Below are 26,956 nucleotides of genomic sequence, written 5' to 3'. Positions count from 1 at the left end.
CCCACGAGGAAAAAGCCTGGTCTAGAAGTCACTGGCTCATGTCATTTACCTGATACTTTTTAGATAAGATACTGGAGATGGAAAGCATGACCTGAAAAGTGGTCCTCTCAAGCACCTGAATCTAAGGTCGCCATTCCCAATGCGAAGTGTTGGCCAGCGTTGCGCTTTGTGTTCCACAGAATCCAGAATCTCGGCAATAAGCTGGAGCGGTGTTTGCGATCCAGAACTAATCTTTCAACCCCAGGACCTGACCTCAATAATGTTTGTGTGGCTGAATGCCATGGAACGCTCAGCAATGTTGCAGTGTTCCAAAATTTAGTATAAACTATTCCCAAATGAGTAAAGGTTGGATAAACACCTGTGTAATAGCATTCTTTGTAGCTGCAACATTGGGGCAGCAGCTGTAAACTGAGCTGGAAATGGCAAACGCATGGATCAGACATTCAAAATACTTTATTAATATTATTTATATGATACATTCAGTAGATGGGAGGCACATTGTTCAGGCACAAGAACTTAACTTCAAAACACATCTGCAACACTTTAAGACATTTCTTATTTTGGGGAGAGCACTTCAAATTAATGTTGTTTCATTATTTTTTGTTAATGATCACGTTCTGAAGAAGCTTTAAAACTAAGAATGTGTCACACACACACAATACAAACAGCTTCATTGTTTGACTTCCTCCAAATCTTGAAGGAAACAATGTTCTGAAGAGGCTTCATGAATTTTCTTAGTTTCAAAGTGCACTTAAGGGAAATGAAACTTCAGCTCAACTGTTAAAGCTGCTCTATGAGAGACAAAAGGAGGCAACAACCAAGTCACACATTCGGTATGTTTCCGACATACACACCTGGCCAACACCTGGGCCCCCACTGGAGAGGACTGGCATTGTTCCGAAGGCCTGCTTTGTGAATCTCTGAATAACTCAACAGAAAAAAAAAAAGGACATTCTTTGGGGTATACTTCAGCCCAAACAGACAATGACCTCCTTTCATTTCCACACCAAAGCACTGAGGTCAGAAAGGTTTGTAAATCCTGCTAAAAACACTGAAATCACAGCATTAGCTTCAGTTTAATTACCTTTGTTTTTAATCAAACAATATGCAAGAGTCCTGAGCATGGATCGGTGCAAATATGCTAGTCCCACTGCAGAAAATAATCTCTTATTCAATGAAAACACCTCAGTCCAGTGCATGTATCTAACGTCTCAATAGAAGATTGTTGTAAGAGCACTTTAACACGATTTAAACTATTTTAGGACCATTCTATTTTCCCCACTAGCTCAAGTCTCTCTCAGCCCTGGTCCTGGAGGCACTGTGCCCTGCTCATTTATCACTTTCACTTCTCCCAAAGCATCAGTTTCTCATTCTCAGAGATGCAGTGGGTGTGTTAAAGCAGAGAAACCACTAAAATGGAGTACCTCCAGGACCCAGGGGGAGAAACACCGCTTTAAGTCTTTTTGTATCCGAAGAACGCATCTTCCTCCACTGGCAAATCGTTTGTTTGTAACGTGCCAATGAATCCAGACATTGTCAAGGTAAAACAAGACAAAACGTCAATAAACAAGTTGAATTATCGCGATCTAAAGAGGCCACCAGCACTTCATTAGGCTGTGGAACACTGACACTGTTGTCTGGAGTAAAGGAGCTCATCCAGGACCTCGGGGACCAGCTGAAGCAGTTGACCTCCAGTGGCTGTCCCAAAAAGTTAGAGTAAAGCACAACCAGAAGAGCACAAACTCCCTGTTAATACGCTAAAATAAATACTCGTTTCAGAAGAATCACTGGACGAGCAGGTGTTATGATGTTATCACGTGTACAAATGTGTTTTAAAGCATTTTTGTGTAACATTTATTTGAAATTAAAATTCAAACATTCTCCCGCTCTCATCACTTTACGACACCTGCTGTATAGCATTCAAATTCACGTTGTCATTTTATTATTAAATAACCTAAAAATTAAGGCAGGGAAGAGAAGTTCGTTATGAGTTCAAATGAAAAGCTCTTGATCTGTCCTCGGGGATAAAATAGCATCCAAAAGTACGTGAGAGTTTTGGTTTAAAGATGATTTAAAGATGGTGAGGATTTTTAACTTAATTGTTATTGCATGGCTTTGGTGAATAAAATCACATTTATATTTTTTATTCTAAAAGTGCAAGAGAACGTTCCAATTTTTAATTACAATATTAAATTACACAAAAGCACTTTAAAACGTACTCGCGCACCTAGTGTAATAATGCTGATGATAGACTTACAACAATCTTATGTTTAAAACAGACACAGTGACTAGCTAAGAGATGATTCTCCGTGCTGAGGTATGTTCTGCAGTGAGAGACACAGCATGATCAAGCTGCCTCCATAGTGTCCTCCAGAATGTCCGTCTCTCTGTTGAGGTCTGGGGTCTGAGAGTCTTCTGGAACTAGTTTACCATTATCTTGAGGCTGTGACTGAGCTTTTCTGCGGCAGCAAACACACCGTAAGCAGTCCTCCACGTTGTGTTTGAAGAGTTTTCGAGCTGGATGACAGAACTGATAGAAAAGCAGCATGAAGAGGATGGCCAGGCCATAGCAAATGACCAGCTGCACCACTAAGAGAGGAGCGCAGACGTACACGTAAAAGTCTGACTGAAATAAGTACCACAGCACCATCAGGACGACATTCTCCACGAAGCGCAGCGTGTAGTAGACGGCCAGGCGACTCCAGCGAGGCTGCTTCTCAATCAGATCATGGTCCGAGAGGTTCAACTGCACGGCTGACCAGCAGAACACGTTAATGCACGCGTACAGAAAAGTCACCATACACAGGACCACGCTTGTGCCCACTTTACTGAAATTCTTTTCCACGTTCTCTGGGAGAGAGCCTTTCCGCACCCAGAACTCCACCCAGGGCTGGAAGAAAAAGAAGAGCAGATTGACCAGGCCCACGGGGATGACCCAGAAGTTAAGTGCAGTGCTGAACAGGACCAGTGAGGCGATCCTGGTTGTGATCTCTAACCCTCGCCACAGGACCATGCACAGGTAAGCTCCGGGCCTCAGCCTCACTTTATAGTCATCGTAGCGGATCTGAATGGCCAACACACTGCACACCAGAGCTCCGTATGTGATTGAGATCAGGGAAATGGCCATCAGAGCAACTGAAAAAGAAAAGAAAAAGAGGGATGTGTGTGTGTGTGTGTGTGTGTGTGTGTCAGGAAATACATACACAACAATAATAATAATCTGTGATCTCTTTCATGTCTGTGAAGACATCATTAAGTGATAAATATATACAGGTTTTGGAACAACATGCTACCACACGGACCTTCTCCTTTTAACCAAGACCATGCTATTCCATAATCAGCAGGGATTAAAACAACACTGTCCACTGAAAAAAAAGAGAGGTGCTAAACTAGATCACACCCCCACTGAGAACATTTTGTGCATTATGAAGTTACTGTAACGGAAACCCAAACTGTTGAGCAGCTGGAATCCTTTAAACAAACAAAAACGGGAAACTATTTCACTTTAAAACACTACAGCAATTTGTCTCCTCAGTTCCCAAACGCATTGTTAAAGGAAGAGGTGATGTAACACAGTGGTAAACATCACTCATCCCAATGTTTTTTGGGATCATGACGCTGGCATCGAATGTAAGAAATAGGCAATTTATTTTAAACAATTACATTTTTAATTATTTACCATATTCAGATATTAGAACTGTAATATTATAATTCAAAATTGCCACATCGTGTCACTCTTATATTTAACCTTCACAAGATGAGGTGGTTACATAAAATGAATAAATGAATGATGGTAAAAGGTAAGGGCGAGGGACATGGGAGAATGCAGTAAATTAAAATCTACTGATGGTAGGTGCACACCTAATAAACTAGCAGCTCATTACCCTCAGTGAATTTAAAGAAAATGCTCAGTTGATCTCACCTCTCGTGGGAATGAAGTACTTCTCCTGAATGGAAGCGTACAGCTGTAGTGTTAACTGAGGAGTGGAGCCCAGAAAAGCCTGGATTACAGCCGTGCGTTTGAAGGCATTACGGTGGACGGCAAGCTTTCGCTCAGAGTGACCGATCTCCCACTCCATCGGAGAGCCCACTGCTTTCCCATTCTTCAGCTTCCTCTTCCTTGTGATGGTGACATAAGGCTCTTCCTCTCTGCCAGCTTTACAGTAGACTATCAGAGCTTCAACACACCTGCAGCACACGAGAAAGAGCTCAGTCAAGGGAAGCTACAGTTCAGAGAGTAGAGGACATCAGCACGATACGACAAACAGGAGACTCTTAAATAAATAAATAAATACAAATGCAAATAATGAACTTATCGCCATTCATTCAATTCATCTCCAAAAAGACGAACAGGTGGTATTCTGTCCACTTCCTTTAGATTTGTGGTAAGGATGAGGCTCAAATAAATGTCTCTGAAGGCAAGGGAACTTGAAATAAAGTGCTTTAATGTGGGTAAAACGATAGCCGGTACAAAATAAAAGTACAAATTTATTCTAAAATAAAAGGGTCAAACTCCACAGTCAGTGGTGACTCAATCAGTTTAAAAACACTGAAAGAATCGTGTCACCGAATACGACCAGGAGGAAAAGACTCATTCCAAGCTACTCACTAACCTCCACGAGGAAAATGTTTATAATTAAAAAGTACTCAGGAAAGTAACAATCCATCAGTATATTATTTAAATACACGCACTTCAGCAAGTTTTACTAGAATCTACACATTTCTTTTAAGTGTGAGTGCTATCCAACGGTTATTGTCAGTGTTTTTCCACAAGAGGGCGCTAGTGTATAAAGAAATCTCCCAGTAGGTCTTCAACACTGTTCCTTTTCACTGTAACACTAGAAGGGTGTGTTTGTGTTCTCTGTTGTTGCATTGTCACTGTCAGGGAAGTGTCGTTGTGTAAACTACAACGTTTCCACTGTTTCCAGAATCTTCAGAATTTCTTGTAAAACATGTGATTTCAATAAAATAGTTTTCACTGAACAAACGAATTATATGTTGTAAACATGAACAATTTCATAATATCACACCTGAAACACAATATTTAAATAATTATACACTTATAATACTATTATAAAATAAATAAATTACACTCTCAGTGAAAGGCTTTACCTTAAAAACGGTAGAATATGCCGCTCTACAGTCCTCACATACAGGTGCATCTCAGTAAATTAGAATATAATTCATTCATTATCTGTAACCCTTATCCAGTTCAGGGTCACGGTGGGTCCAGAGCCTAACCCAGAATCAATGGGCGCAAGGCGGGAACACACCCTGGAGGGGGCGCCAGTAATTAGAACGCTATCAAAAAGTTAATTTATTTCAGTAAAAGTGAAACTCGTATATTATAGATTCATTACGAACAGATTTCAAATGGTCCCTTAATCTGGTTCAGTTGGCTCCACAATCATGGGGAAGAGTGCTGACTTCACAGAGGACCAGAAGGTAGTCACTGACACACTCCTGCTGTATCCAGGCATATTAATGGAAAGTTGAGTGGTAGAAAAAGGTGCACAAGCAACAGGGAAAACAACCTTGAAAAGACTGTAAAGAAAAGACCTTTCAAAAATGTGGGGGAGATTCACAAGGAGTGGACTGCTGCTGGAGTCAGTGCTTCAAGAGCCACCACACACAGACGTGTCCAGTACATGGGCCACAACTGTCGCACTCCTTGTGTCGAGCCGCTCATGACCCAGAGACAACACCAGAAGCGTCTCACCAGGGCCCAGGAGAAATAGGACTGGGCTGTTGCTCAGTGTCCAAAGTCTTGTTTTCAGATCACAGTAAATGTTGCATTTCATTTGGAAATCAAGGTTCCAGAGTCTGGAGGAAGAGTGGAGAGACACAGTCCAAGCTGCTGGAGTCTAGTGTGAAGTTTCCACAGTCAGTGATGATTTGAAGAGCCGTGTCACAGGTGTTGGTCCACTGTGTTGTATCAGGTCCAAAGTCAGTGCAGCCATTTACCAGGAACTTTTAAAGCACCCCACCACTGCTGAAAAGCTTTATGGAGATGTGGACTTCATTTTCCAACAGGACTTGGCACCTGTCCACACTACCAAAGGTACCAGTACCTGGTTTAATAACCATAGCTATCACTGTGTTTGATTGGCCAGTAAACTCACCTGACCTAGACCCAATAGAGAATCTGAGGGGTGCTGTCAAGAGGAAGACGAGAGACACCAGGCCCAACAACGCAGACGAACTGAAGGCCACTATCAAAACACCCTGGGCTTCCATAACACCTCAGCAGTGCCACAGGCTGATCTCCTCCACGCCACGCAAAAGGAGCCCTGACCAAGTACAGACTTCTCAGACCAACATTTCTGTATTAAATGTCATTTTATAAACTGCTCTTATATAATAACAACATTTTCTGAGATAATGACTTTGGGTTTTCATTGGCTGTAAGCCATAATCATCAACATTTAAAGAAATAAACACTTGAAATAGATTTTCACTTTTTTGAATTAATTAAATAAATTAACTTTTTGATTATACTGTAATTTATTGAGATGCACCTGTATGTCTCCTGTATGTCTCATGTATCTCTCGTGACGACAGCACAAGTTTCTACTGTATTTTGAGATCAATATTTTGGAATGTACCTAAGATCAACTTTAGCCTAGAGAATAGAAAACGTCTGTGTGAACGTATGTCTTTCTCCTCGTTAGTAATCTTTCAGGTTGCAGTTCTTGATGCAATGACTCCTACGTGTCAACGTTTTTACGAATCACTCCTGAGTCCATTTGGCTAGATTTATCACAGCAGCATGGATTTAATGGTCACACTCATTCAAAGTGGTGTCCGGCCTTGTCCTACACAGACTTTCTCTTTATTTCCAGAATTATTCACAAAATTATCTTCAATAAATTCACTGCAATCTTGTGTTGAGGCTTGTTTTTTGAGACAATTCTCTGATGAATTCCCACACTACTGCAATTTGACTGAGGCCTAGAGAAAGAAAACACATTACAGTGAAATCACCACTGCACTGCTGCAGGCCACTGGGCGCCACACAGGAAAAAACACGAAAATTACGAGATGACAAAGGTATATCGTCCAAATTTGTTTTGAGGAAATCATCTCCACAGAGTCTTATCCCCATGACCTGCAAAACAACTCCAAATCTGCATTATTCCTTAAAACAAGTTCAGAATAAAACTGATTGAATAACCATACAATATTCTTACAATATTCCTCATAAATAGAATAATTACACGCATTAAAAAGGTTTTTAAAATGACTCAGTAAAACATTCTTTTCCGCCGTGTGGCCACAAGCGAAGCAGAGGGTGGGGTCCCTCTCCAGAAGTTTCTTATCTCTGAATGTGCAGAATCTCTATGATGGTTTTTACAGGAGGATCCTCCCCATGAGCAAAAAAATGCAGCGTGTGCTTCCACTAGCTCTCACACTGTAATCTGCTGAGAATGCAGCTGGACACAGTCCAGTCCCAGAGCTCAGTAAAACGGCTCAGACTGACGTACTGCCTCAGCCATGAATAAAATGTATGAGTCAGAACAATGCTGTAGAAACTAAACAAGTTTAACAGTAGGTTTCACACATTGAAGCTCGTCACACACTGTTTTACAAAAACCACAGACACGCTGTCTTCTGATATCAGTGAGTACAGCAGCTAACACACACTTACACTGCCTTTATTCCCCTACATTGTTACTGGAACGTACACGTGTCAATTCCAGACGCACTGTAAGTAACAGACATCAGTCAGTGATTTGTGAGTCCACTTTAACGTATCTTCAAATGAAAACAATGACAAAGACAAGAGACTGAATATCGTTATTGATCTTAAAGCAGTGTAAAACTGCTAATGCTTTCAAATTTAGAATTATGATTTATAAACATTTAAAATGGGTAAAATACTTTGCCAATTTGCAAATAAACACAAGTAGATCATCCAAATGTTTAAGAAGAATGTTCCTCAAAAAGTATCTGTAGTCATTTGACATTCTGCAGTGCGTATAATCACCAAAACGTTCGAGGATATCGTAGTTTTACTAATAGTAGTTTTAATAATATTAGTATCTGCGCCTAAAAGGCAGGGCTGAAAACCACAACCACCTTCTGTGACCTTTGATCACTCAGACTGCGACGCATTAAAGAATGGTTTTATGATGGAAATGATCACACAGACTTCGGGATTTCTTAACAACTCTTTGTGATTAAACACAACTTGTCACTTTAATATGAACACAGCAGAAAACCAGGAGGTCAAATACATCCAGAAAAACGCAAACATATGGAAGAGAAGAAAAGAAAAAAAAAAAGAGAAAAGACACACACACACACACACACAGAGAGAGAGAGAGAGAGAGAGACAGAGAGACAGAGAGACAGAGACAGAGACAGAGAGAGAGAGAGAGAGAGAGAGAGAGACAGAGAGAGAGAGAGAGAGACACAGACAGAGAGAGACACAGAGAGTAAAGGATACACATCCTTGGGGAAAATCCTTCATTCAGTTTCCAAAATCTACAGCGACATACAACATTTAAATACTTAATTTAATAAATATCTGCCTTCACTCTTTTATTTGAAAAGCATTCCATCTTCACCACAATAACACAAACACAACGCCAGTAAAAATTATATCTCGGTCCAAACAGGAAAAGGTTCTAAAGACTGTGAGTTAGTCTAAACAGCGTATGTCCACTGGTGATCTGATAAACAGCAGAACCAAACCCTATGACCTGAGCTTCCAGAGTAAATCTTACATGGGTGTTACAGTAAATATACGAGTCACGTCACATGACAGTCACAACCAGCACTAATCTAAAACAGATTAAAACAAGAGCCTACAGCGGCACATGAAAAACACAGAGATTGGTCATTGTCACACACACACACACACACACACTTCATTTATTAAATTTAACCACAACCTCAACCACATTTTAAAAAATGCCAAAAATATCTAAACAAATTAGAAGTATTTCATTTGTAAAAACAAGAGAAAAAAAAAAGTTCCCCAAAATATTTCCAGAAATCTCATGATCATTCTTACAACGATGTCATAAGAAGAAACATTACCGTTGTTGACAAGATTTACATTTGTTTCACTCGCTAAGAGGAGAAGATTAGGACTGTAAATCATATGCATACGCCACGTGAGACATACGAGTCCGAACTATTAGATCAGACAGGAGCTCACAAATCAGATCAGACTCTCCATAATCACATCTCAGCACTTTGTGGAGAAATGAAAACACAAATGTACAGAGGATGGAGAGCACGATGGAAATGCACATGAAATTAAGCCATTTTTCTGAGCCTTGTTCAGCTACATATTTTTACACAACCCTCATTTTGAGAAATGATCTTTTTTTTTTTTCCAAACTGGAGACTGCAACAAAACCCATTCTCTTTTTAGCAGTTGTTTATTTTACAAATAGATTCATTTGTCGGGAAGCGATGATTTCACAGCGTACCTTGCAGTGCAGATTTGTTTATATTAAAGAGTAGATTAAGATGCAGATTTATTTTATATATTTACATTTATAGCATCTGGCAAATGCTTTTTCCAGAGCAACTTACCACAGCATTTCCAAACATTGGGATCCTAGCAAAATATAAATAAAAACAGAATGCAGTGAAAGGTAAGTGACAACAGGTCTACAACAAGATTTGGTTTAATCAGAAGTAAAGAGGGAAGAGTTCACCATTCTGTAAAAAACAGACTAGAGAGCCAAAATGTGCAACAGGAAAACATTTCTCAATGTAAAATACCACAGAACCTAGGGATTTCTTCATTTAAGGCATATAATATCCTGAAGAGAGTCAGATACAGAATATGGTGATATCTCTGTATGCAGGAGACAAGACCAAAAACCAGTAGCAGATGACTGTGATACACGTTTGGCAAAGGCCTAATGGTTAGAGGACCAGGCTTGGTACCGGAAAGTTACTGGTTCATTTCCCAGGACTGGCAGGAACATCCATGGCTGAAGTGCTCTTGAGCAAGGCACTGAATCCCCAAACGCCCCAGGCGACGGGGATGGCTGCCCCCCGCTCTGGGTGTGAGTTCACAACCCCTAGTGCACTAGAGTGTGTGTGTGTGTGTGTGTGTGTGTGTGTGTTCACTGCCACAGATGGGTTAAATACGAAAGACACATTTCGTTGCAAGTTGTATAACGACAAATAATTGCACAGTATCATTATCACATGTAACCACCACATCTACAAACACAAGTCAAAACTCAACCATTCAAAGAGGAAATTACAGACATAAACAAGATCCAAAAGAATCTGTCACCTACTCTAGGCCTAAGCTCATTTGAGACTGTTGACCTGTGGTCCAACAAATCAAACACTAAAATCCTATATCAGTCACATATCAAGGAAATAAAACTTCATTTTCAGCACTACAACAACAGGTCTCTTCAGTTCCTAAAATGTTTACAATGCTGTTTTAATAAAAAAAAAAAAAAAAAAAAAAAAAAACAACAACAAGGGTTTCCTTCAGGTGACTGTCTGTGAGGAGTGTGGTGTGTTCTCCCTGTGTCTGCGTGGGTTTCCTCCGGGTGACTGTCTGTGAGGAGTGTGGTGTGTTCTCCCTGTGTCTGCGTGGGTTTCCTCCGGGTGACTGTCTGTGAGGAGTGTGGTGTGTTCTCCCTGTGTCTGCGTGGGTTTCCTCCGGGTGACTGTCTGTGAGGAGTGTGGTGTGTTCTCCCCGTGTCTGCGTGGGTTTCCTCCGGGTGACTGTCTGTGAGGAGTGTGGTGTGTTCTCCCTGTGTCTGCGTGGGTTTCCTCCGGGTACTCCGGTTTCCTCCCACAGTCCAAAAAACTCTTGTCGGTATGTGGATTGGTGACTAAAGTGTCCCTAGGTGTGAGTGTGTGTCACCCTGTGAAGGACTGATGATTTCAGGTAGGCTCCAGACACAGCGACCCTGAACTTGATAAGCGGTTATACTTGATAATGCACCTGTTCAGCCATGAAAACCCATGCCATTCAGCTACTCTCAGTTTTTGTGTGAGGTTAATGTCAGAGGAGGTTTGGAGTTCAGCAGCTGTTGAGTCTGTAGAGCTTGGGTGAATATTACACACTGTTCACCTCACACTCTTCGCTCTGTAACTTCACATTGTGTTGCTGTGGTTCCTAAATGCTTCCACTTTTCAGTGAAATTCAACAATCATGGAATATTGACGTAGTGTTGCACGGCATACGGTACTGGAAACTACTTTCAATACTTTGTGTTACGGCAAATTTAAAATTAATCTATTTTTCTAGGCGTATCACCAGGAAAATCGAAAGATCAATGCTCAAAGAATTCTTTGGGGAGAGGAGAGGAATAAGACACGCAGTCAAAGATTCTCTCTTATCTCTCGAGTTCATTGAACAAATCCAAGCCATATATAGGACCCCAGTCACGTACACCATTATTACATCATGTCTCATTCCATCAACCCAAACATTCCCTTATTGGTGCCTCATTATCTCCAACTTTGTAGCTGCCAGGAAAAATAGTGAGAGATGTCCTTCAGTTGTTGACTGCCTTCCTTCTAATCTGCTCAGGGCCTTCCTCCAACAGGTCACCGTAACCACACAATGCAATATGTCCCTTCACCTTTAAGCACCAAGGCCTACATACTTTAGTAAGAATTAACCAAGATTAATCAGAACCACTGCTCCCTGAATATATTCTGTCATTAGTTATTATTAACCATCACTCATTAGTGTTAATCTGCATTTTCCCATCACACTTTGCTGTTAAAAACAGTACAATACGCCATAAAACTAGCACTGGTACTTTAAGAAAGAGTGTGTTTTAAAATAAGAGCAGTTTTTCCAGAGTGCCACAGTGGGGAGTTTGTGCCTGAAGTGCTTTGCTTCCTCTCCCACTCTTAATGATTTTGCTGCTAGTTTTAGTGGCTTTTCAGACCTTGTAGCAAATTATTCATTAAAAAACAACACCACACCGGGACTGACCATGAGCAGGAGACTCGGCTCTCTCTGCAGTTACTCTACGAGACAGAGACAGAGACAGGGCTGAGGGAGAGACAGCACAGCACAGACTTCATGGCAGCTCACACATATCCGAATGAGCTGTGAATGTGCAAAAGGGCTGCCAAAGACATGTTTGCTTCTTTTGACGTTATTCTGAACTCCTGAACTGAGAACACAGAATTGATCGAGACGTTCAGCTTCATTCAAACAGTAAACACACATGTGATGAATGTATGACACTGGGCCAAAGGCGCGATTGGACCCGGAAAACGCTACATGTGGCGTCACATTTAACAAGTGGATAGCGATTTTGCCGACCACCTTCAGCTTGTAGAGAAATCATATTACTTCTCCTGATGTTTTAGGTTTTTGCCATGGATTCATTTCAGCATCTGAGATATTACAGCACTGAGTATTCAGTGTTTCAGTATTCATCTGCAGCTGAATAACTCTTTCAGACAGCAAACTGTCCTAATATTTCTGCAAATTAAAAGCTAGTCTCGCAATGAGAAACAATTGATGAAAATAACGTTGCCTCAAACACTAAAGAACTGCAGCTTGAAACTGCAATATTTACATTAATTCAGTTTTTAAATAAAACCAGAAAATCGTGATGATGTTTAGGACCAAAGCAACCTACGAAGTAAAGAGGTATAATACAAATTAGACATTAGTCACGTAGTTTCTAGGTTTACTCATTCTCACAGTTAAAACAGTTTCATTTTCTGAGGAAACCAAACGAGTCCTTGAGCTAATATTGTCTGTTTACTTTGCTCATTCCAAACATTTATTCAGCTTTAAAATCAACTAGCGGTGCAATGGGTTTTTAATGACTTGGTTTTTGTTTCTTCATTTCATTCAACCTAATAATACACAATAGTTTAATCACAACAATATAAATGGTAACAGGTGAGAATAAAAAATGAGTACTGTAAATCAGGAAGTACTGTTTCTTTACAGCTATCTCACGTCCTGAAGGTGAACTCAACTCCAAACGACTTCTTTGAAGTGTGGCCCTTTCCCACTCTCCACATTCAAATGCCTTCAGCAGTAGAACACACCCAGACCCACAATACACACGTGTTCATATTCTCACAGACGTTCAAGCTCACACATAGAGATCACTTACACAGACAACGTCAAAACACACAGTGCAAACACCGCAAAAATAAATACATTAATAAAAAGATAAGTGAAAATAAGTGAAATCATAGATATAGTTATTATTTATAATATTTTTAGGAGGTTGTTGTACACGTGACTATTTTACCTATTTCTGGAATATTCTGTGTTTTAATTGATTTTATCCTGTGAAAGTGCAGAATATAGTACTTGAAGGAAATTGCATTAACTGCCAATGGAAAAAAGTCACTTAAAACAAATAATATTGTCTAGAAGTGGGTTGACATTTACTCATTTTCCACACACACACACACACACACACACACGGTTTCAGCATCTGTTCCTCTAAATTTAAATGAGCCAAAGCTCAATTCAGCATGAGGCACTCAGAGGTGAGAAGCCTCTGTTCAATTCAAACAACAAAGGCCCAGCATTGAGGCATGAGGAGCAGAAACACTGTTGTTTAGTCATTTTTACTTTGTTTTCTTTCTTGTCTGTGCTGGTTTCTCTGCACTCTTGTTTGTTTCGCAGTGATTGGAGACCGGACTATTATGAATTTCATGCCATCTACAAAACACACAGCACAAAACCCATGTTCTTAGACGAATGGATAACAGAAACTAAAAGAAAATTCTGTTTGTAGGAACTTTTTACATATGACACCTTTAAAACAAGAAATATCAAGCTGAATAATTATATTATTTCTAAAGCCACATTGAAAATGATCATACGAAATCAGTCATACTAGATTTAAGATTCATTTTCCACTCGTCAGTGAAGAAAAAATAAATAAACGCACGCTTTATCGAGCGATCACATGCTCCCTCTGACCGTCTCAGCTGAAATTTGAAAACATTACACAACAGAACTGTAGATATGCCATTATCCGCACTAATAAGTTCTGTCCAATTATTAATTGGGAAAATTAACAGCTGGTGTCTTTTGTAAACAGGAGTTTCTCGTCTCTGTACCTTGTGTTTGCTGCGTTTTAAAACAGGACTGGTGAAATTTCCCTGGGAGGGGTGGCAAACAAGCATTTGAATAAATAGCTGAACTGTGCCTTGTCACCCAGCTCTCAGCTCCAACATGACTCACATCTGTTTGTTTATCAAGGTTGTGAAACTCTCAAACAATAAAAATAGATTTTAAATAGAGTGAAAGACTCCTATGTGGAAAATCCATAATTGATCTAAAGTCTCTCATTAAATCAAATCAAAATGATTTACTCCCATATTTAGCACAGTTAGCAGTGTTGAGAATGCACTATGAGATTTTTGTAATTATATTATAAAGATAATACACATTTCTAATAAGACATTTTCTCTGTCTAAACAAATAAATAAATCCCATAAACAAGCATCTAGAGATTAGTTGAATGAGGGTGAACAGATCTGAGATGCAGAAAAAGAGGACACCTAGGTCCTTTACACCTTTATTTGCTACACATGGGAAAACATGGGCATTTCTTTTTTTAATTCATCCGAGAATTTACAGTTCCGTGTCAGCACAGCTGCTCGAGATGAGGGTGGGTACATGAGCTTTGCCTGACGTAAACAAGGACTACTGACGTGCAGACTGACCAATTAAATGTTTACAGAGAAGGTTATCGACCAATAACGGTAGCTCTACAGTCAGTCCGTCCAATCAGAAGATTTTAGGCTACTTCACCACGCCCCCTTCTCACTCAAGCGAACCAATCGGAGTAGGGGAGGGCGGGACTAGTTTGTGAACGAAACTTCTCGAAAATTCTATGTAAGCGCTAGAAAAACAAAATACTGGACGTTTGTGAAATTCCACCCGGACATTTTTCAAGTCTAAAAACGAGGACATGTCCGGGTAAAAGAGTACGTCTGGTCACACTAGATGAATATTTCATGATATTCTTAAACAATTTAAAGAGAATCATTGGGTTGCGGTTCAGAGGAAGTACGCACTTTACTGCAACCTGAGGGAGAAGACTGAGTGGTGGAATGGGGAATGATTAATAACTGGGTGGAAATTTGATGGAGATAAAGAATAACAACTGCTGCTGCCAGCTGTGTTTCAGTGTCCTACTGTTTGTCTTCATTTAAACGTAAGGTAAAACCCTGCTTTGAAACAAAAGGGCACTGGCAACTTTTTTTTTTAATACCTTTGCCTTTAAATGTATGACCCACTTGAGATAAATAATACAACTGCTAATGTGCCCTCAGTGAATAAGTATAGACCATGCCATGTTTAAAATGGTTTTGGGGTCATAATCTCATACGTCCAGGCCCCCAGGTGCGAGTATAAGGCCAGTTTATTAACACGAAGAAAACTTTTAGAAAAGGACGGTCTTCTCCTGTAAATACTATGGCAACTGTAACCCACACATTTGAGGCTCCTGTTTCAACATGTTTTGGCAAGGTTCACTGTAATTAAGACCTGTCCCTGATTATTACAGCGACACAGAGGTGTTACCCAAGGTCTATTTCACAAACAAACACTTACTCACGCTGAGGCCTGATCAAAAGAACAGTTCAATTACAGAACACATCCAAATAAAACTGGTGGGTGATTATAAAAATCGGAACGATGCTTATATTTGACTAACATTTTGAAGTTATATTTGGTGATATATGGTAAAGCTGTTGTACTGAGAACATAATCATTTCTAATCACACGACTCCAAAAACTGTGATGTTTAAATTGTTTTACTGTTTGTTCAACGCTTTTAGTCCTCACTTAGACGATACAATTAAAGAAATAAGTATGGATCCCTGACCATGTATCAGAGTCACATTTGTAAACAGAGCTGTTCGTCTGTGTCAGTAGAGGAACTGCGTCCCAAATACACAGCTGGAAAAGATTATTTCAAATCTGTGGCTGTAGTCTTTTATCCACTAAAACAAAACACAATCAAAATAACAGGATACGGAAGCTTGTATATAATCTGTGTATGAATAACCCACACAGATTTAGTTAGTCATAAAGGGCAAAGAAATCCATTGGAATCTAATGTCATTAAGAAATTCAACTAGACCCTGTGATGAAAATGCTAATGTGGCTAACTGCAGATAACAGTATTTTTCTCCTCATTATGAAAGTGGGGTCCTTTACCCTGGACACAAAGAGGCCGTGGGTTTCTGTGGTTTTAAAGGCTAAGCAGCAGCTCTATGAAAGTGTCAAACAAATAAATACAGTGGAATTTGAGTTCCTAACTTGTGTAAACAATAACTTGTTTATTGAGAGTCAGAAAACATGTTATTTCTTACTAATTGAAGGAATAAGGTTTAAAAGACCGTTGGTCCCCCCCCCCAACGGTGTTGGGAAACTCTAATAGGCGTCTTGCCTGTGACGTAGATGGTGGACAACAACTCTAGAAGCTGCACTTAATTTAGTGCAAAATGAGGAAAAGGTGTGTTGTTTTTGGCTGCAATCATTCAATGTACAGTGGGACATCTGTGAACAAATGGCCCAAAGATCCCAAAATATCCAGAAAATGGACTAAATTTGTCCACTTTAAACGGGCACTTTGGAAAGGACCCTCCGCTCACTCCGTTATCTGTAGCTCATTTCACTGGCGCTTTTCCAACAATATGGGCATGTAAGGACACCAACGAAAGGTGTTCAAGAGCCTCTGTAACATGGAGGTAAACAGGGTAAGGACACTCACTTCGCCTCTTTTAGTTGGTGTTAGTTAACGTTAGCTTGACTCGCTAAACTCGGTGGCTCAGATTATACTCGGCTACAAAGCTGCATTACGGAGGTTTATGGTGTCGGATGAATTCGAGTTCGACTTCGATCACATTTACAAGAATAACGGTACCTCTACATTTGAGTTTAGCTTATTGCTAGGCTATTGTCATGAATAATGTTGGTTATTTAGCTAGATACTGTCATAACAGTCAGTCATAACGGTGTTTTACCGCGGCGTTGTTCAGCTGTTGTCCACCAGTGACGTCACGGTCGCGTTCGAGAATTTCCGCAGCGAGCTCGGGTTTTTCCGTCAATTTAATAAAATTGTCAGTTTTAAAGCAAATTAAGCTGCTATTTTCACTTTAATTCATACTTATATCTGTCAGTAACTACAATAATGTTCAAAAATATTCATGGAGGTCCATTAAGTGGTGCTTAGCCTTTAAATGTTGTGAGACTCTTGCACTGGGAGTGGAGCTGTGTATGAGAAATATTCATCCATCTTTCCCATCTGTTTACCCTGTCTGCCATGTTCTGAAAACAGATAATCTGCAACCACCAAGTCGTCCACAAAAAATAATAAAAATCACGAGTGCAACCCATAGATATATCTGTATCTGCCGTGGCTAATGTCATTACAACACTGGAACACTCTTATCTGGCCAAATGACCAAACTGAGCCAAGTGTTATCTACCAGGATGGTGTAGCACAAATGGACAGCCATTATTATCTAGTAATTGCAGCTACTAAATGCGCACACTGTGGACACAGTTTGAATAATCTCAACAGAAAAACATGAAAACAAAACGAAAAACCTTAGAGCAGCTGCATGAGTCCAAATTTGCCATGCTCAGTACCAATTGTGAGCAAGAGCCCAACAGTTTTTGCTCGTGTGCAAAATGAATATTCAAAATGGTTCTGAAGATAGTGCTGCCTTGGAGGAAGAAGAATGTAATTGGTTACCTGCCAATATATATATTATTAAATATATTATATTCTATATTTAGTTCTATATTTCTTTGTTTGTTGTCTATATCTTATTTAGATATTTAACTTTCGTTTGTGGAATAGCTATGGGGTGCCTTGAATTTCCCTCTGGGATTGATAAAGTATCTATCGAGCTATCGGAGTTAGGATTCCTGCCTCTGAAAGTGTTACAAACTATTATACAATAACGGGGCGTGTAAGTGCAGCTTCTGAGGGAGCAGAGCATTATATTATTTCATAGTTTTGTGTGTCGTTCTGCAACACTCATCAATCAAGTGTGCCAAATGTTCTTCTTTACAATCTGCCTCAGAGGCAGCAGAGATTTATTGCATATCGTTCTGCAGTTTCCACAGGGGCAGCAAGTAACATTATCCTCCATTCAAGAAAAACAGTACACTGAGATTTTTGCAGCACTTCTAACAAATTATGAAAAAAAAAGCATACAGGAACAAAAAAATAAAATGATATTGCTCATTTACCCCTTCACTTCTGACAGAGAGAGCTTGCAAACCACAGACAACTGGACCAAGCTTTACCAGTTCATGGCAGGGTGTTGGAATATCTCTGCCCATTGCGTGTTAACCAATCACGTTCATACACTCAATACCTTTGTGATAAACTGAAGTGTTTTTCTGACACAGAACCAGCATCGTCCAGCATCAGTACCTGAAATTACTAAAGCTCTCCTAGCAGAATGTCATCAGATACTTACAGCAACATATCAAGATCTAAGTAAGTCCTACCCAGAGAACTGACTAAACTACTTTACTGCAGCACAGAAAGACAAGCTTCAAAAACTTCAATTAAATAACAATGTTTAAAGGGGATGTATCAATGTAGAAAAAGAATAAAAACATTTCATTACTGATAAACAGCATTCTCTGGAGTGATCCAGAACTAACATCCACGTCAACATCTGTTCTCACTAGCATTAACGTGTCTGCGTGCCATCAAACCCTCAGAGCAACCTTCTAACACCTAGTGGAAAACAGAGGCTGTAATCACTAACCTGATAATTGGCCCCATCTGAAGCAGATGCATGAAAAGGACTAGAGGCCGGTCTCTGCCCAGATCCCTGTGGATGAACGTTAGAGTCAGCTGGGTGAGGACAGACGGCACCAGCACAAATGTGATGGTCAAACCCATCCAGATCCGATCCCCACTGTTGTGGTACAGGCTGCAGAGTACAGAGGCACAGATAAACTCAGCACAGAAAAGGACGGTGGCCCAGAGGACACTGAGGGGGGGCGTGACTCTGCTGTGGTTAATAACCAGCACCACACCGCCATTCTCACTGGGCGGCCCAGCTCCATGCGGCAGCTCAGTAACACCGCCGTCCATCGCCACCGGCACATCCAGTTCACCCTCCTCCATCTCACCCTCACCACGGCTCCACTGCGTCTGCCTGGGGTTCATCGGCGTCAGCCTTCATCACAGACACGTGTCTGCACCTGCTTCACACAGCACAGTTAAAATAAGGAAACACAATCAAAATCATGAGCCAGTTCTGCTTTAAACATCGCATTTTCATAGAAGACAAATTCAACTGAAGGAAGTATCTGTGATCTGACAGGTCTGGCATCTGGTTATATTAGTTTTATTTAAATGAAGACCCTTAGTGATCCATAGAGGGAAAAAATGCAGTGTCACAGCAGCAGGGAAACGCAGCATATCTCCCAAATAAGACACACATCTCTCCCAAATAATACACACATATCTCCCAAATAATACACACATATCTCCCAAATAATACACACATATCTCTCCCAAATAATACACACATATCTCTCCCAAATAATACACACATATCTCTCCCAAATAATACACACATATCTCTCCCAAATAATACACATATCTCTCCCAAATAATACACACATATCTCCCAAATAATACACATATCTCTCCCAAATAATACACACATATCTCCCAAATAATACACACATATCTCTCCCAAATAATACACACATATCTCCCAAATAATACACACATATCTCTCCCAAATAATACACACATATCTCCCAAATAATACACACATATCTCTCCCAAATAATACACACATATCTCTCCCAAATAATACACATATCTCTCCCAAATAATACACACATATCTCTCCCAAATAATACACACATATCTCTCCCAAATAATACACATATCTCTCCCAAATAATACACACATATCTCCCAAATAATACACATATCTCTCCCAAATAATACACACATATCTCCCAAATAATACACACATATCTCCCAAATAATACACACATATCTCCCAAATAATACACATATCTCTCCCAAATAATACACACATATCTCTCCCAAATAATACACACATATCTCTCCCAAATAATACACACATATCTCTCCCAAATAATACACACATATCTCTCCCAAATAATACACATATCTCTCCCAAATAATACACACATATCTCCCAAATAATACACACATATCTCCCAAATAATACACACATATCTCTCCCAAATAAGACACATATCTCTCCCAAATAATACACACATATCTCCCAAATAATACACACATATCTCCCAAATAATACACACATATCTCCCAAATAATACACACATATCTCTCCCAAATAAGACACATATCTCTCCCAAATAATACACACATATCTCCCAAATAATACACACATATCTCCCAAATAATACACACATATCTCTCCCAAATAAGACACATATCTCTCCCAAATAATACACACATATCTCTCCCAAATAATACACACATATCTCTCCCAAATAAGACACACATATCTCCCAAATAATACATATCTCTCCCAAATAAGACACATATCTCTCCCAAATAATACACACATATCTCTCCCAAATAATACACACATATCTCCCAAATAATACACACATATCTCTCCCAAATAATACACACATATCTCTCCCAAATAATACACACATATCTCCCAAATAATACACATCTCTCCCAAATAATACACACATATCTCCCAAATAATACACACATATCTCTCCCAAATAAGACACATATCTCTCCCAAATAATACACACATATCTCTCCCAAATAATACACATATCTCTCCCAAATAATACACACATATCTCCCAAATAATACACACATATCTCCCAAATAATACACACATATCTCTCCCAAATAATACACACATATCTCCCAAATAATACACATCTCTCCCAAATAATACACACATATCTCCCAAATAATACACACATATCTCTCCCAAATAAGACACATATCTCTCCCAAATAATACACACACATCTCTCCCAAATAATACACACATATCTCCCAAATAATACACACATATCTCTCCCAAATAATACACACATATCTCTCCCAAATAATACACACATATCTCTCCCAAATAATACACATATATCTCCCAAATAATACACACATATCTCTCCCAAATAATACACACATATCTCTCCCAAATAATACACACATATCTCTCCCAAATAATACACACATATCTCTCCCAAATAATACACACATATCTCTCCCAAATAATACACACATATCTCTCCCAAATAATACACACATATCTCCCAAATAATACACACACATCTCTCCCAAATAATACACACATATCTCCCAAATAATACACACATATCTCTCCCAAATAATACACACATATCTCTCCCAAATAATACACACATATCTCCCAAATAATACACACATATCTCTCCCAAATAATACACACATATCTCTCCCAAATAATACACACATATCTCTCCCAAATAATACACACATATCTCCCAAATAATACACACATATCTCCCAAATAATACACACATATCTCTCCCAAATAAGACACATATCTCTCCCAAATAATACACACATATCTCTCCCAAATAATACACACATATCTCTCCCAAATAAGACACATATCTCTCCCAAATAATACACACATATCTCTCCCAAATAATACACACATATCTCCCAAATAATACACACATATCTCTCCCAAATAATACACACATATCTCCCAAATAATACACATCTCTCCCAAATAATACACACATATCTCCCAAATAATACACACATATCTCTCCCAAATAAGACACATATCTCTCCCAAATAATACACATCTCTCCCAAATAATACACACATATCTCCCAAATAATACACACATATCTCTCCCAAATAAGACACATATCTCTCCCAAATAATACACACATATCTCTCCCAAATAATACACATATCTCTCCCAAATAATACACACATATCTCCCAAATAATACACACATATCTCTCCCAAATAATACACACATATCTCCCAAATAATACACACATATCTCCCAAATAATACACACATATCTCCCAAATAATACACACATATCTCTCCCAAATAAGACACATATCTCTCCCAAATAATACACACATATCTCTCCCAAATAATACACACATATCTCTCCCAAATAATACACACATATCTCTCCCAAATAAGACACATATCTCTCCCAAATAATACACACATATCTCCCAAATAATACACATCTCTCCCAAATAATACACACATATCTCTCCCAAATAATACACACATATCTCCCAAATAATACACACATATCTCCCAAATAATACACACATATCTCTCCCAAATAAGACACATATCTCTCCCAAATAAGACACATATCTCTCCCAAATAATACACATCTCTCCCAAATAATACACACATATCTCTCCCAAATAAGACACATATCTCTCCCAAATAATACACATCTCTCCCAAATAATACACACATATCTCTCCCAAATAAGACACATATCTCTCCCAAATAATACACACATATCTCTCCCAAATAAGACACATATCTCTCCCAAATAATACACATATCTCTCCCAAATAATACACACATATCTCCCAAATAATACACACATATCTCCCAAATAATACACACATATCTCTCCCAAATAAGACACATATCTCTCCCAAATAATACACATATCTCTCCCAAATAATACACACATATCTCCCAAATAATACACACATATCTCCCAAATAATACACATCTCTCCCAAATAATACACACATATCTCTCCCAAATAAGACACATATCTCTCCCAAATAAGACACATATCTCTCCCAAATAATACACATATCTCTCCCAAATAATACACACATATCTCCCAAATAATACACACATATCTCTCCCAAATAATACACACATATCTCCCAAATAATACACACATATCTCCCAAATAATACACATCTCTCCCAAATAATACACACATATCTCCCAAATAATACACACATATCTCTCCCAAATAAGACACATATCTCTCCCAAATAATACACACATATCTCCCAAATAATACACACATATCTCCCAAATAATACACACATATCTCTCCCAAATAAGACACATATCTCTCCCAAATAATACACACATATCTCTCCCAAATAATACACACATATCTCTCCCAAATAAGACACACATATCTCCCAAATAATACATATCTCTCCCAAATAAGACACATATCTCTCCCAAATAATACACACATATCTCTCCCAAATAATACACACATATCTCCCAAATAATACACACATATCTCTCCCAAATAATACACACATATCTCTCCCAAATAATACACACATATCTCCCAAATAATACACATCTCTCCCAAATAATACACACATATCTCCCAAATAATACACACATATCTCTCCCAAATAAGACACATATCTCTCCCAAATAATACACACATATCTCTCCCAAATAATACACATATCTCTCCCAAATAATACACACATATCTCCCAAATAATACACACATATCTCCCAAATAATACACACATATCTCTCCCAAATAATACACACATATCTCCCAAATAATACACATCTCTCCCAAATAATACACACATATCTCCCAAATAATACACACATATCTCTCCCAAATAAGACACATATCTCTCCCAAATAATACACACACATCTCTCCCAAATAATACACACATATCTCCCAAATAATACACACATATCTCTCCCAAATAATACACACATATCTCTCCCAAATAATACACACATATCTCTCCCAAATAATACACATATATCTCCCAAATAATACACACATATCTCTCCCAAATAATACACACATATCTCTCCCAAATAATACACACATATCTCTCCCAAATAATACACACATATCTCTCCCAAATAATACACACATATCTCTCCCAAATAATACACACATATCTCCCAAATAATACACACACATCTCTCCCAAATAATACACACATATCTCCCAAATAATACACACATATCTCTCCCAAATAATACACACATATCTCTCCCAAATAATACACACATATCTCCCAAATAATACACACATATCTCTCCCAAATAATACACACATATCTCTCCCAAATAATACACACATATCTCTCCCAAATAATACACACATATCTCCCAAATAATACACACATATCTCCCAAATAATACACACATATCTCTCCCAAATAAGACACATATCTCTCCCAAATAATACACACATATCTCTCCCAAATAATACACACATATCTCTCCCAAATAAGACACATATCTCTCCCAAATAATACACACATATCTCTCCCAAATAATACACACATATCTCCCAAATAATACACACATATCTCTCCCAAATAATACACACATATCTCCCAAATAATACACATCTCTCCCAAATAATACACACATATCTCCCAAATAATACACACATATCTCTCCCAAATAAGACACATATCTCTCCCAAATAATACACATCTCTCCCAAATAATACACACATATCTCCCAAATAATACACACATATCTCTCCCAAATAAGACACATATCTCTCCCAAATAATACACACATATCTCTCCCAAATAATACACATATCTCTCCCAAATAATACACACATATCTCCCAAATAATACACACATATCTCTCCCAAATAATACACACATATCTCCCAAATAATACACACATATCTCCCAAATAATACACACATATCTCCCAAATAATACACACATATCTCTCCCAAATAAGACACATATCTCTCCCAAATAATACACACATATCTCTCCCAAATAATACACACATATCTCTCCCAAATAATACACACATATCTCTCCCAAATAAGACACATATCTCTCCCAAATAATACACACATATCTCCCAAATAATACACATCTCTCCCAAATAATACACACATATCTCTCCCAAATAATACACACATATCTCCCAAATAATACACACATATCTCCCAAATAATACACACATATCTCTCCCAAATAAGACACATATCTCTCCCAAATAAGACACATATCTCTCCCAAATAATACACATCTCTCCCAAATAATACACACATATCTCTCCCAAATAAGACACATATCTCTCCCAAATAATACACATCTCTCCCAAATAATACACACATATCTCTCCCAAATAAGACACATATCTCTCCCAAATAATACACACATATCTCTCCCAAATAAGACACATATCTCTCCCAAATAATACACATATCTCTCCCAAATAATACACACATATCTCCCAAATAATACACACATATCTCCCAAATAATACACACATATCTCTCCCAAATAAGACACATATCTCTCCCAAATAATACACATATCTCTCCCAAATAATACACACATATCTCCCAAATAATACACACATATCTCCCAAATAATACACATCTCTCCCAAATAATACACACATATCTCTCCCAAATAAGACACATATCTCTCCCAAATAAGACACATATCTCTCCCAAATAATACACATATCTCTCCCAAATAATACACACATATCTCCCAAATAATACACACATATCTCTCCCAAATAATACACACATATCTCCCAAATAATACACACATATCTCCCAAATAATACACATCTCTCCCAAATAATACACACATATCTCCCAAATAATACACACATATCTCTCCCAAATAATACACACATATCTCCCAAATAATACACATCTCTCCCAAATAATACACACATATCTCTCCCAAGTTAGAATAATATCTATATTAATAATATCATATCTAGCTCACAGGGTCCACTGTTTACACAATCACAATTAGCAAATGAAGGAATGATAATAGTACTAATACTAATAATAGTCGTAGTATTATTAATTGAGCTTCTATTTCTAGGGCATATTTGTTCTATTTAAATCGCAGCTATTTTTGTTTATTAAAATCGCCCTTCGACACATTTGCCCAATCACCCAGCCCCAAGAACCCCAGCCCTGGCTCTGAGCACCGCCGACTCCAGCTGAAGCCCCAGGGTTTCTGTTGTTGTTGTATTTATTTGGATCAGAACGCATTGAGTTGTACACGTGGCCAGACTGAGATGCACTGGAAAATACTGTAACCATTTATTTGCGCTTATTTCTCATTGACTTTATTTTAAAAAGAGAGCCGAGCTGGACACTTACCCTCATAGTGACCGCAGCCCCAGCCCCAACACAACAACCCCCCCTTTCTCCTTCACTTTCCACTTCCAGCTCACTGCTCGAGCCCAACACAACTCCCAGAAACAGCCAGAGCCCGCACAAGCCGCGTGTTTCTGCTGCTGTGTGGCTCCTCTGTCCGAGACACTCGACGTTACGCCCTCGTTTAAACCGAGTTAAAGTCGTAAACACCAACAGAACTGAGAAGAGTCTCACCCTGCATTCCATCAGCAGCTGCGCAGTACGTCCCAGCTCCCTGTGGCTGTCTCTCTCTCTCTCTCTCTCTCTCTCTCTCTCTCTGTGTGTGTGTGTGTGTGTGTGTGTGATCAGAAAAGCCAGGTGTGTCCCAACATGCCGTTTTTACTGACAGCTCTCATGGTTTCCCCAGGGTCCCAATGCAAGCCTCATTCACAGGAAAGTTAGGGCCCTGTCCCAATTCTAAATCTAAGGCTCAGCGTCTTCTTTGAAGTGCACACGGCCCGTTAAAGCCCGTATAACAGACAACCGGTGCATTTTATATGTGACTTATACTCATCTGTAAACTTACTCTAAGGTGGGGGCAGTATTCTCCCTTTCGCTGCACGGAGTGATACATTAAACATAACTCAGGAAAATAAAAATAGTCTGCAAGGCTTTGGAAGCTTGGTTTCAGATGGTATGTGGAATGTGTGCAGCTATATCACTGAACTTACTCTAGGGGCAATAAAGACTTACCCTTAAAGGCCACCAGATATGCTTTTTAGATCACAGTATATCAAATATATTGCAGCTTTGCACTGTTTGTTGGATGGGCCCACATTTCCCTG

The 26,956-nt window shown here is 38.9% G+C and overlaps 1 protein-coding gene across 4 annotated transcripts; it reads right to left on the bottom strand.

Moving 5' to 3' along the window:
- Positions 1 to 456: 456 nt before the first annotated feature.
- xkrx (XK related X-linked) lies at positions 457 to 26,956 on the bottom strand. 4 transcript variants are annotated; one of them, XM_066648478.1, is made up of 4 exons: positions 26,865 to 26,956; positions 18,739 to 19,180; positions 3,923 to 4,188; positions 457 to 3,135 (listed from the first exon to the last, which is right to left on the bottom strand). In XM_066648478.1, the coding sequence occupies exons 2-4, from the start codon at positions 19,143 to 19,145 to the stop codon at positions 2,348 to 2,350; spliced, it is 1,461 nt and encodes a 486-aa protein (XP_066504575.1). In that variant the 5' UTR covers positions 19,146 to 19,180; positions 26,865 to 26,956; the 3' UTR covers positions 457 to 2,347. The 4 variants fall into 4 exon arrangements, with proteins under 4 accessions (XP_066504575.1, XP_066504572.1, XP_066504573.1 ...); XM_066648475.1 differs by lacking the exon at positions 26,865 to 26,956 and adding an exon at positions 26,367 to 26,470; XM_066648476.1 differs by lacking the exon at positions 26,865 to 26,956 and adding an exon at positions 26,367 to 26,406 and having other exon boundaries at positions 18,739 to 19,183.

The sequence above is a fragment of the Hoplias malabaricus genome, chromosome 17, assembly GCF_029633855.1.
Source record: "Hoplias malabaricus isolate fHopMal1 chromosome 17, fHopMal1.hap1, whole genome shotgun sequence".
NCBI classification, from domain to species: domain Eukaryota; kingdom Metazoa; phylum Chordata; class Actinopteri; order Characiformes; family Erythrinidae; genus Hoplias; species Hoplias malabaricus.
The sequence above is the reverse complement of the archived record's forward strand: the minus strand, read 5'-3'. Positions and strand labels throughout refer to the sequence as shown.